The 12,947-nt window shown below is 51.5% G+C and overlaps 2 protein-coding genes across 2 annotated transcripts; one reads left to right on the forward strand and one right to left on the reverse strand.

The window, feature by feature from the left end:
* Positions 1 to 1,103: 1,103 nt before the first annotated feature.
* On the forward strand, positions 1,104 to 6,262 carry J4E87_010840 (uncharacterized protein; the record flags this gene model as incomplete). Its single annotated transcript, XM_049382410.1, has 5 exons — positions 1,104 to 1,127; positions 1,174 to 1,464; positions 1,520 to 2,485; positions 2,533 to 5,257; positions 6,051 to 6,262. The coding sequence occupies 5 exons, from the start codon at positions 1,104 to 1,106 to the stop codon at positions 6,260 to 6,262; spliced, it is 4,218 nt and encodes a 1,405-aa protein (XP_049227889.1).
* A 5,073-nt stretch (positions 6,263 to 11,335) lies between these two features.
* J4E87_010841 (uncharacterized protein) lies at positions 11,336 to 12,841 on the reverse strand (the record flags this gene model as incomplete). Its single annotated transcript, XM_049382411.1, has 1 exon — positions 11,336 to 12,841. The coding sequence occupies one exon, from the start codon at positions 12,839 to 12,841 to the stop codon at positions 11,336 to 11,338; it is 1,506 nt and encodes a 501-aa protein (XP_049227890.1).
* Positions 12,842 to 12,947: the final 106 nt, after the last annotated feature.

The following is a 12,947-nucleotide window of genomic DNA, read 5'->3' on the forward strand; positions in this document are numbered from 1 at the left end:
CTCTCGAATAGCAGAGGGAACAGCTGATGGAAGCCTCGTATGCGGGTACGTTATCTTCTGCTTACGTTGGATGCTGAGATGGTGGCACGGGAGCAGCTTCGGTGTTCACCGCACGCAAGATGATTTGCGGGTCGGCAGCCACGAGCGGGACGTCGCTCCCGCCCTTGATACTCATCGATGTATCCGCCTCCCTTCCAAATATCCGAGTGACGCCACATTGCAGGCATCCATTAGATGGACCCCAGGACTGCGCCCTAATTGACAGGGCTGCGCGACTATGATTAGCTGGGTTGGCACTCCCAGACGACCGAACACTACCCCGCATGCAGCCCCCAACTTGAACGGCGACTAAGATTCATGCCACACACGACCGGTCAGGATTATGAGGCTTAGATGTCGCCACGCAATCAAAGTATCTCTAGGCACGGCTGTCGCGTATCCAAAGATGGTCGAGCAACCGTTCGCGAGAACCTTTGCCCAGGATGGTAAGTGCTATTGAACGAGTATCCAGATCGCACTCTTGATAATCGTATAGTTCTCGAAGCCCTTCAAGTTCCGTAATCTGGGTGGGAGAAGCCGGCGGAGAGAATCAGGCGTTGTCGACCCGTTGCTCCTGCCAGACCAGGAAGATGATGTTCGATCCTCGACAACTCCTTCGCCGTCCCAGATGTCCGCGTCCCCAACTCACATGGCTTTGACTGGCGGCCAAGACCCTGGAGCTTTAGGATTGAACGTGGTATACACGCCAGACAATGGACATAAAGCCGACATTGTCTTTATCCATGGGCTTGGTGGCAGTAGCCGTATGACCTGGTCGAAGCACAAAAGCCCTGGACTCTTCTGGCCCTTGACCTTCCTGCCACTCGAGCCGGATATCTGCCTAGCGAGAATTCTGAGTTTCGGCTACGATGCCGATTTCACGAATGGCAGTAATGCTACTAACGTGATACTGGACTTCGCCAAAACTCTACTGTACAATCTCAAATATTACACAGATGTACAAGGCGAAAATCTGAATATGGGCCAAGTGAGGTCACCTTTCCATACAACGTGGCCTTTTCTAAAACGCATTTTAGGTACCTTTGCTCTTCGTAGTTCACAGCATGGGTGGGCTCATCGTGAAAGAGGTAACACCATCCATCGATCTGGGCGTATCTGACTAACACTATACAGGCCTATATGCAAGGTCAAAACGATCCAGAGTACGAGAACATTGTCAAAGCCATTTCAGCAATCATTTTCCTCTCCACCCCACATCGGGGCACCAATTTGGCCAATGTGCTCAACCGAATATTACAGTCGACTCCTGTAACGAATTCCAAGCCTTTCATTTCCGAGCTGACGCGGAATTCGTCTACGTTGCAGAAGCTGAATGAACAGTTTCGTCACATTGCACCAAAGCTGAAGATCGTTTCATTCTACGAGACACAACCGACTTCGATCGGTTTGAAAAGTGCGCGAGTGGTAAGTGAACCACTGGAACTATACACAATTTTAGCTTCATTGCTAACATGCGAAGATGGTGCTAGAAAGAGATTCGTCGCTGCTCGGATATCCTGGAGAGACATCCAACCCTCTGAACGCAGACCACCACGGTGTCTGCAAGTATGAGAGCCCTCACGACCCGAACTATATCACAGTGAGGAACGTTCTCAAATCACTCGTGAGCAAGTCAATATCGAAGAGTCAATCTGGAAGCCAGAGCGCACCGAGAAGGAGACGATCAAGGGATCTCAAAGCCATATTAGCTATCGCCGAGTTCCCCAACACCGACTACATCTTCTTCCGGGACCAATGGGTGCAGGGGACTAACCAATGGATTCATGGAGAACAACGCTTCGTGGATTGGCTTAATCCACACATATCCTCTCATCAAATACTTTGGCTGAAGGGGGCCGCGGCACGAGGAAAGTCGGTTTTAAGTTCGTTCATCATCAACAGCCTGATCGAGCGCGATTTCTGCTGTCAATACTTCTTTGTGCGGTTCGCAGATAGAAGAAAGCGCACTCTGAGCTTTCTCCTACGCTCAATCGCCTATCAGATTGCGCAACAGTTACCTGAATTTCTGCAAAAGGTAGCGGAGGTTGAAAGCGAAGCCGTCGACTTTGAGGCTTCAAACCCGAGGACGATCTGGGATCGGATATTCAGGTCCATATTGTTCAAGCTCAGTCCTGGGAAAACACTTTACTGGGTCATCGATGGCCTTGACGAAGCTGATAATCCCAAAGCCCTGATAGACCTGCTCTCTGACATTGCTGGTTCTGCGACACCTATCCGAGCCCTTTTGGTTAGTCGCGACACTACAGAGATAGCTGCTGGTCTGGAGCATACACCAAACACAGTCTTTCAAGAGACGATCACCATCGAGGGCCATGTGGATGACTTACGTTGCTACATTGACCGGGAACTCATCTTGCCTGGTAGTAAGGGCTTCAGGGATGACATCATACAGCGTATCTTGCATGAAGCGCAGGACAACTTTCTTGTAAGTTTGATATCCAGTACCATGCTATGATTTTGCTAACCTCTCAGTGGGTACGACTTGCTGTAGAGAAGATCAACTCGTGTCATACGCACTCCGCCGTCGAGCAAGCTTTTCACGAGTTTCCCCGCGGAATGGAAGCAATCTACGACCGGATGGCTGTTACCATCGCCGGGCACCAATCATCTGCTGACACCGCTCTAGCGTCAGCCGTTCTTCAGTGTGTCACATGTGCATTCCGCGCCCTCACAATAGAGGAGCTCTTGCAGGCATTAGAAGGTGACGCACATGAGTTCCTAGACATTCAAGATTCCATCAAGAATGTCTGTAGCGGGTTTGTGGTCATTGACAATGATGGCAACGTCGCGATGATTCATGAAACGGCTCGAGAGTATCTGCTTGGCGCCGACCGCCGACCTTTCCAAGTAGATCGACGTCAGGCACATGAGCAGTTATTCTTAAGCTGCATGCGATATCTCATGTCTAGCGGCCTTCGACCAAAACTTAATCATGGCATACCAGATTTTGCAAGCTACAGCTCGAACTGGTGGTCATCCCATTTGGCAGCAGTGCCAGCCGGCAGTGAAGCCGTGGCTAGTGTCATAAACAAATTCCTGACAGGCCATTATGTACTGACGTGGATACATATCCTAGCAACCGAACTTCGACTTCGCATACTCATTCAGGCGTCGAAGAATCTGCTCGGCTATGTCAACAAGAGGAAATCCCAGCTTCCAGCCAGCATCGGAAAGAGGGACGTTGTGGAACTGGAGCAGGCCGAAGCCTGGGCAGTGGACTTCGTCAAAATCATTGGCAAGTTTGGCGCCATCCTGCGACGCAACCCCCCTACGATACACAAAACCATTGCTCCTTTCTGTCCGCATAACTCAGCTATCTATCAGCAGTTTGGTAGAACAGAGCAAAGGAGTCTGATGGTTTCCGGGATTTCGACACAGACATGGGACGACTCTCTCGCAAGATTGTCATTCGGCTTTGGTACCTATGCCTCCTTTATATCTACTGCGGGAAATTATGTCGCTGTACTGGCCGCCTCGGGAAAAGCGTCTTTGTTCGACACCTCCCTCTTTGAGGAGACAGCGACGAGTCCCATCAGACACGGTGAACGTACATACATGATGAAGCTGAACTCTTCCGGGACATTGCTCGTCACATACGGCTACAATACTAAGAAGATCTGGGTAATCTCTACGGGAGACTGCATAGCGACAGTGGCGAACCCAGCGACAAGATCGCGTCCACTTGTCATCGCCTTTGTGAACAACAACAGAACGTTGTTAGTTGGGTCAGACGATAAGCAGTTACGTTCACTTGAAATCAACGAGCCATCGCCGACTTGGGATCTTGTCGCGAATTTTGAGGAAGAGGAACTCGAAGGTCACTTCTTGAATGCCGCAAGCTACATGGCACTTAGCGGTGACGGCAGTTTGATGGCAGTCGCATACCGTGGCCATCCACTATCCGCGTGGGAATTGGAAGGCCCTTATCATATTGGCCACTGCTGGCGCGCCCGGAAAGAAGTCGCGAGAGGCGAAGTCGCTGCAGCAAAGTGGCTCCCGCATTCTCCGCAAGTTCTTGGACTATACAATGATGGGGTAGTCTTCAGGTGGGATCCATACGGAGGTGAGCCCGAAGAGATCTTCACAGGCGCTTCAATACTCACTGTTAGCGGAGACGGAAACCTATTCGCAACAGGTGATGTACGGGGTGCGATCAAGATATATACCACCAGCACCTTCCACCTAATCTACCAACTTGCATCTCAAGACGCCATCCTTGGCTTGGCGTTTAGCGCTGATCACAGACGCATCTACGACGTGCGAGGCTACTACGGAAACACCTGGGAGCCTGCAGCATTGGTGCGATATGCGGAGAGTGCAATAAAAGGAACGGATACCGAAGGCGAGTCGGAAAGCTCATCGCAAGAGTCAATAACGCCTGTCCATACATCCCGGAGGATAGATGCGATCACCGTGCTCGCAGCTTCGCCAAACGGTCAGTACTACTGCTACGGGACTGAAAGCGGCCGCGTAATGCTATGCAACACCAAAGAAGTCGAGGCGACAGAACTGCATACCTCCAAAGGCTTTTTGAGCATCGAACAGGCGGCATGGAGTGACGATGGCCGTTACATATGTTTTGCCGACTCGGGCAAGAAGGTTTTCGTCATGGTTATGAGCAGGAGGAATGCATCAGGCAGTGGCAGTGTTGCGCAGCATCTATTCGAAGTCTCACTCAAGACCCTTACGGATGGGTCTATACAGCAGCTGCTGTTCCAGCCAGACTCGAGCCGTCTGTTCGTTGCTACATCAGCCACGCTCTGCACGATGTCTCTCGAGTTAGCCTCGGTAGTGCGCTCAGTACCCGCGCCCGAACATGACTGCAAGTGGATTGCGCATCCTCAAGATCCAGCGTTGATTCTTGGCTTTGGCCAAAACTCGGTCGTGATGCTATCGTGGGACTTGGACGATCGTGGCACGTATCGTATCGAGAGATCACTTGAGCCAGATACTTCAGCCATATCAGATCAAGAAGCTGCGGCAAGGACCGTGGAGCGCATACTAATCACGTCGGACAAGCTACATATCCTCGTTCAGATGTCGCGAAGCACCGAGTCCAAGTTAAAAGAGTTCCTCTACTTCGCGACCTCATCATTCTCCACAAGTGCGAGCGTCGAGACTCAACCAGAAATGGCCGGCGAACATCGACAGATAGTCGTCCCCATGCCCCTCCCAGATGAAATGGCTTCTCAGATCGGTTTAGCACTGTCTTTCCTCAAACGCGATCGATTGCTCTTCCTGTCACGGAAGTTCTCTATCTGTTCCTGGGAATTTCCGTCGGAAGCTAGACTCGCGCAACCATCACAGGTCACGAATCAACAAGCTCATGAGGAGAAAGGATCCAGCGAGATATTTGCATTGCCAGCAGACTGGGTCAGCAAAGATTGTCTCGAATTATGTATGATTTGGCTCCAAGAAAGATCTCTTTTGTGCCCGCGGAATGGAGAGGTCGCAGTGGTGAGATGCTCAAGCTTCAGTTGAGCATGTACGGTTGATTATGTAGAGAGTGCTACGGACTATAGAGATGCTTCTGTCGCCATGCAGTTCCTTTGTGGTAATCAACGAGAAACAAGCATTGAGCAAGCAGGCATAATCCGCCCATGAAGGTGAAAGTTCCGCCTACGCCCATCGATGTTATCATTGGTTGCAGAAGTGATACTGTGACTGCTGCTAAGGCGCAGCGGACTATATTGCTAGAGGCTTGTGCAACTACCGGTGCTCGGTTATTCTTGTCTACGAGGAGCGTGTTGTAGATCTGCGCGGTCTTCAGCTCTCAGGCTCCGTATGGAGGATTCTTAGAAAGAAACTGACACTGAAGTCGAGCTGCATACAGAACCCTGTTATAAACTGCAGGACGAGTGATATGGCCATTGGCTTCAGTGTTTGAGCATCGGTACAACTAGCGCTCGGGGTTATGACACACCTTTTGGTAATGCAACACCCACCCGTAGGTTACAATAGACGCAACAGTCATGAACATAGGTATCCAGATGACCTGCAGCCGAGCTTTCTCGACAGAGAAGCTGTCCAAGTCGTCTCCATCGACCTTATCCGTGGACAAGCCTTGCGTGGTTCGCGCTTTGCGCCAGGCTTGATCCAGAAGCCGGCCGGACACGAAGGTAGATACAGCACCGCCGATGCCAAAGGAAAGGTAGATGAGTCCGGCTTGGAGCTGATTCAGATGATATACGTCGACGAATAAGGTTGACAGTGATGCATTGATACAGGTGTGTACGACGTAAAGCAAGCCGCAAGCTAAGATGATGATCGCGTTATCTGGACGTCGAAGTATCATCAGTGACTTGAATGAATTAGGCATACGCCAAACTCGCGCAAGTTCAATGTCACTGGCATTCCAGTGCCGCATGGTGAGCGGAGGTGGTATCAGAGGCTTCGTCGGTCGAATCGATCCATTACCCAGGATGTTTCGCGACGTCTCCGGTAAGCACAGCAACATAGCTGCGAGGCAAGATCCCGATACGATGCACAGGAACCAAAAGATCCAAGGCCAGCCAGCCACCGACGTGAGGCTACCGCCCAGGACTGGTCCAATGCTGGGTGCTGTTGTCACACTGGCAACTATGAGCAATTCAGTGTCTTAATATCGGGAGGTCAGACGAACGCAAAGGATACCAATGCAGCGAAAGAGCCTCTTTCTGCCGGAGACGCAATGTCAACGACAACACCGTATGCTACCGAGAACGTGCCTAGCAGCGGTAAGAAGCAGACTCAACGACTGCGATAACACATACCCGAAATAGCCAAAGCCTGCAACGCGCGCAGAGCAAGAAGCGCTGGATATGTTTTCGACAAAGCGATAGCAAGATTCGCGATGAAATACACTGTCAGGGTAACAGCATATACTGGCCGCCGTCCAAGTATCTCTGCGGCGTCAGCCACCAACATTGGAGATAAAGTGGCGACCGCCATGTACGTCGTCACGGTCAAGTCGATTTTGTTGACAGACACCCCTAGTTCTTTTGATAGCGTGGGAATGGCTGGGAAGTAAATGAAACTGCTCAACGTGGAGAACCACGCTGCATACGATGCTAGTGCGACGATGCACCATTTTTCGGCTTTGGTGAAGACGGAGTAGCGCTCGATGGTTTCGGTGTCGATGTCGCGATTACTTTCGGCGGTAACATTTTTGCTGGACATGTCTTTTTTGGTGGAGCGAGTTGTTGAGAGGTATCAATTGCGCTTCTGGCATTGGGGCTGATGCTGAAGGCTGGGGTACGGGGCGTCGTGACGTAGCGGCAGGCGGCGTCGTACACATGCGTTTACCCCCCCGCCTCGATCGATGCCAATAAGATATCATTCCAGTACACAGAAGCCGGTCACTTCGTCATTGACGTGGTCTGGTAATGTTTTCTGCTAGAGCATTGCTCGTTGCGATTCGAAGTTGGACATCTGCTGCTAGCACTGCTTCTTCTCTGCAGTAACCCTATCATCTAGTACAACGGCTCTAGATGCCTTCGATGTGATCTCATGATCACTTTGCATCGTTTTATCTTGATGTAGGCTGCAGACCTGTTCAGGTTTTTCGGGATTAGAGATGGTGCTGCAACGAAGTTGCGCATCCGTATGCAGTGTTCAGTTGTCGTACCTGCCGCTACACAAAGCTATAGTGGTAAAAGTCGCGCAGAGCTTCGAGATCGAACGAGGAACATTACAGATTGCGCCCATCGTGGAACCTCAGTGATAGGTGAGAAAACGCGTGCCTGGGCTCGAAGCGCGTCCCGGGTGGTTGCGCGTCATGCGCTAGCCGGACCCAGATTGGGGTGGCGGGGCGGTGCTGATGCCACCTGGGCGGCCATAAGAGGAGGCCTGGCACAGCCCTCCTTGGATATTATTCAGATTACGGTATGATATACAAATAGTCCTTTCCTCACTTTTCACTGCCAACGCCCATATACCGCATCAATGACTGATTAACAGGCTCTATAGCCGCACGCGGCATTCCTCAGCCAGTGTATCTCGCATCTTCGGTCAGATCTTACTTCGACTAGAGACGCACCTTTTCAGCACTTAATATGCCAATCGCGCAACGGACTCGACAGCGAACCAGGTAAATAGTGGTCTTGCTGTGATGACAGTACAAATGGTTGTCCACTAACACAGAATTCAGCTGCTATAGGCGCGACACACTGACTGATTCGGTCGATGGCAAAGGAAGGCTGAAGACCAAACGAGAAGGGCGCTCATCTACCACTCCGACCTTACACAAAGCTCAAGAGGCAACTGAATCACGTACACGAAGGTATCGATACCGAGAACTCAAAGGAGCACATTCAATCCGATTACTTCGTTTTCTACCCGGTTCCAATGATAGAGACATTCGATGCACAGTCGACGAGTACGACACAGACTCAGAGAGTACTGCTTACGTAGCGCTATCATACGTCTGGGGAGACGCGACAATTCGGCATCCCATCTCCATAGATGGCGAGATTGCGTACATCACGTCGAATCTCAGACAAGCCCTGGCACATCTAGTCGGCGCGTTCCCGCAACGAAGTTTTTGGATTGACGCAATCTGTATCGATCAAACCAACTTACAGGAGAGAATGCACCAAGTAGCTCAGATGAGGACCATCTATAGCAATGCAACCGAAGTAATAATGTGGCTGGGTCCAGGACACGAGGGAATCGAGAGATTATGTTGGGAGATAGAGTCTCACAACATTCATTGCTCCTTTCCAGGGTTGGCATACAAGAATTGTAGGTTTCAGATAGATTCCGGTATTCTTGCGGCGGTGCAGCATCTCATACGACAGCCATACTGGTATCGGGTGTGGATTATCCAGGAAGTCACCACTGCTAAGAAGATCATCCCCATGTGCGGTACTACACTCCTGAATTGGCCCGATTTTACGCACTTTCTGTACAACCTAGGCACTAGTCACTTCCACATGTCGAAAGAACTAGCATTCGATCAACTCGAGTATCAAGTAAGGTCTCTTCCCATCCATCGCTTAGCCAACTGGAGGTACAACTTCACACGTCTGGCAGGAGCCTTGAACAGGTCTGCATTGAGTCTTGCGACCGACAGCCGCGACAAAGTGTACGCACTTCATAGTCTGGTGAACCGAGGGGCTGGACAGCTTATTCCAGCCGACTACACGCTTTCGCCGTGCAACGTGTTCTGTCTTGCTATTCGGGCCATGATGGTGGATTGCAATTTAGGGACAACCAGTTGTGCTTGGTGCCGGGAGGTGGGTAGAATATCAAAGGCATGCTTAGATGACGCGCTTCAGCGAGATCGACCCTCAGCGGACGAAAAGGTACGTCAGTCTCTGAGGAAACCAACAGTCTCTTATTCACAATATTTCAGAGTTCAGTCAAGCACAGGTCTATGGTTGAGGAAGGCTGTGATGGGATAAAATGTCGGAGTCAGGCCGTAATGCAAAAGCTTGCGAGGTGGCACAGTCCTGCAGATTGTATCTTGAAGATCTTGCATCATGATTCGGCAGTCAGCGCTCTCATGGAGCCGGCGGTGGACTTAGACTTCGGTGATACTGTTGAGGATGCGCCTTTGCACACATTCTTTAGCGTAGTACATGGATAAAGTCGCTACCGAGAAGCCCTCCTTACACACGGGTACCGAATACATAGTGCTTGCTGAACTACAGATACAGCTTTCTTTCGATTCCGGCTCAGTGCAGTCGCGTTATCGCTCGACGGCCATATATCTGTCTATGATTACTGGCTTTATTCCTACGGCCGCATTCTGATAGTTCTCCTACTCTAGTAAATCACAAATATCCTCTCCAACCCACCCACTCAACACCCTTCTTCAACACCACCCCAACAACCCACGACTCCACTACACTCAAAGCCCCCACCACAACCGCCGAAGTCACCGCTCCCATAACTTCCCAACCCGTCTTCCCGAACCAACACTGCAAATCAAGAACGACCGGGCTATGAACCAAGAAAGCCGCATAACTATACTTCGCAACATCCACGCTACCAACCATCCACCGCTTGCTCAGAAACGCCAGGCGCGGGTTGTAGAAAGCCTTCAAGAGGAGCGAAGCGAGGGTCAAACCAGCGAACTCGTTGAAGAAAGCGTAGAGGAACGCGAGTTGGTTTGGGCCGCCGAAGATGAGAGGGACGATCTCACGGAAAGACATGCCGGTATCGAGTAGCGATTTGATGTGGAGGAGACTGAGAGAGGCGATGGAGGCGGTGATGGTGCCGACCATGCGTAGGGTGGACGAAGAGATGGCGTTTTGGAGTGAGCGGCCAGAGCGGTGGATGTATATGCCGGCGGTGTAGTAAGTAACGTATTGGGATACATACGCCAGCTGGAGGAACAAGGGCCAGAAGGCTCGGCCTACGGGGTAGTAGAGTCGTATGAAGAAGGATGAAGTCGATATCAGGCCTAGGGTGGCCAAGACATGGGTCGTCCGGAAAGGCTGCGGTTCCTCCGACGTCTTGGTAGCAACCTCATCAGATGGCTTCGATGTCAACGCGCTACCCTCTTTCTCGCTCGCCAGCAGCGGTTCAGTACGCGCAAAATACCCCGGCAAGACCCCAGCAAACACCGCATCAAAAACCAAAAGCGTAGCACAATACCAGACCGGCCCTCTAATCCCCCTCACACTCTTGACCCCCTCCCAAACCTCCCTCCCCACCACGCCCCATCCTTCTCCCTTCAACCTCCCCGCCAATATCCCCCTCACGAAACCCCTCCTCACTAGACAAAACACAAGCGTCGGCACACCCAACCTCCTCCACTTCTCGCGCAGAAACTGCGTTCTAGTTTTCTTCTTCGCAGCGATTGAGGAAAAGTACGCGGAGACAAGGAAAAAGGAGCCCATGAAGAAGGTTTGGTTCGTGACGTTGAAGAGGACGAGGGCGGGGGAGCTGTTGGGGTAGTAGCGGGGGGAAGTGTAGGGCCAGGGGCCTGCACCACCGTAGGGGGTGGAGGCGTGGTGCAGGATTACGAGGGCTGTTAGGCTCGTGCGGAAGTTGTCTAAGGTGTGGGTGCGTGGACTGGCCATTCTGTAATGATGAATGTTTTGGGGGGGTTATGGAATATTGAAGCAAGTCACTCTAGGAGGCGATTGCCGTTTCTTTTATCTTGTTCCGTTCCATGTATATGGTCCTCGTTTTGGTGATGGGTGTAAGCAGCGGAGTATACACGCGTGAAGAAAAGTGGGGCTGCTGCCTTGTCGTGTAAGACGGAATAAACGACGGAATGGTCATGGCACGGAGTGATGATAGGCCCTCGCCCAAGGCTATCTTGGCTCTTCTTATCTTTCTATCATTAAGCGAAGTAGCTGTTCATCTCCATTGCGACCACCAGCCGTTCCATTTGGTTCTCTTCTGCAGTGCCTCTTCCTTTGCCGTAGCCCTGTTTGCCTGTCAGGCCTCGGCACACACTCAGAAACACCCGGATCTTTCCTCTGAGCTTTGCGTAAAGACCTTTAACACTTTCTTCAGTCTGTTGCGTGCTCGCATTCTGCATCTTCGCGAAGAGAAGAATGTGGTCGAAGATCTCTTCTACAAGCGCCATGATCTTGCGCTGTCGCTTCCGGAGCAAAAGCGCAAACAAGATGCTGTCTAGGCATCTCTCGTGGGAATCGCGCAAGGATGCAACACCTTCCGTGACGCGGACTCCGAGTTCGCCCGCTGCGTCTTCCTCATTTAGCCTCGTCTCGACCGTTCGCACCAAGGTGTCGAAATCATCCCACGGCTCCGCAATGCCGGTCTGGAAGACGTAGTTGGTGAGCGTTATCACGAAGTGATACGCCTCGGTCCTGAAGTAACGAGCGTTGCTATCTGCATATTCGCGTGGTAGATGCGAGACGACGAACAGCATGCGCAGAAGCCGCAGCAGGAATTTGAAGATGTAGTCGTACTTGTCTAGAGAGGTACTCGTGATCACAAGATTTAGCGGGGCTGGCGCCACGTATTGTAACCGCAGGAAGTCGAGAGCATGTAACGCATCAGGGTCCATAACCTTCTCCTGTTCCGCTTCGGTGAGGTTGCGAATAGCAAAGTTGAGCTGTCCGGGAAGCTCATCGTTATCCCTGTTGTTGAGAAGCGCGGTAGGCGCAGCTACAACCTCATCGCCCTGTGTTGACTGGTACAGCGTCGAGGAATAGTAGCTCTCGCTGAGAACGCCTCGCAATGCCAATCGAAGCTCCGAACTCGCTGGTGGCCATGAAGTTCGGGACCCTAGTTGCAACCCCATGTGTACTCCACTGCGCATCTTTCCTTTGTGACGCTCGGCACTCTCGCGATCGGGGTCAAATAGGGCGGTTGCTAGTAGGGATGAGAAGACACCATCACCTAGAAGGTGGTACTGCCGCTGCAGAGATAGGTGAAGTCGCAGCTGATGTGACCGAAAGAACAAACGGATCGTGGCTGCGTTGACTAGTTTCGCTTGTGCGGTGATGAGTGGGCGGAACGACAGTGTAGATGCTAAAGACATGGGTGGCGAGAACGTATTGGATACAGCCTCGCCATCTTCACTTGTTCTCTCTAGTGTTCTCTCTATGAGAAGCTGCAGTTCGTCTGGCAGCGCTTGACACGACCATTTCGGTGTGTCATCCATGCGCCGGATAGAGTCCTCAAAGTATCGATCGAGATCTTGAGAGTTAGTCGGGACCTTAGTCGCAAACTCTGGTGCTGATTGCGCAGAGAGAGCGGCTGTTTCGTCATGTGATCCTGTGCTGAAAGCGAGCAATGCTTGTCGGAGCCTCTCTTCGTACACTTTTGCCTTTGACGCTAGTATCTCGATATCTTGCCATTGAAAGCCCCAATCCATGTCCGGAGGCTGAACTGCTAGCCCATCAAGGCGAGCCAGGGGGTGATAGGGATGCTGTAATTTCAAGAAGCGAAGACTGTGACCTGTTTCGAATATCGTATTGCCG

The sequence above is a fragment of the Alternaria ethzedia genome (genome assembly GCF_023757985.1).
Source record: "Alternaria ethzedia strain BMP 0044 chromosome Unknown scaffold_57, whole genome shotgun sequence".
Classification (NCBI taxonomy): domain Eukaryota; kingdom Fungi; phylum Ascomycota; class Dothideomycetes; order Pleosporales; family Pleosporaceae; genus Alternaria; species Alternaria ethzedia.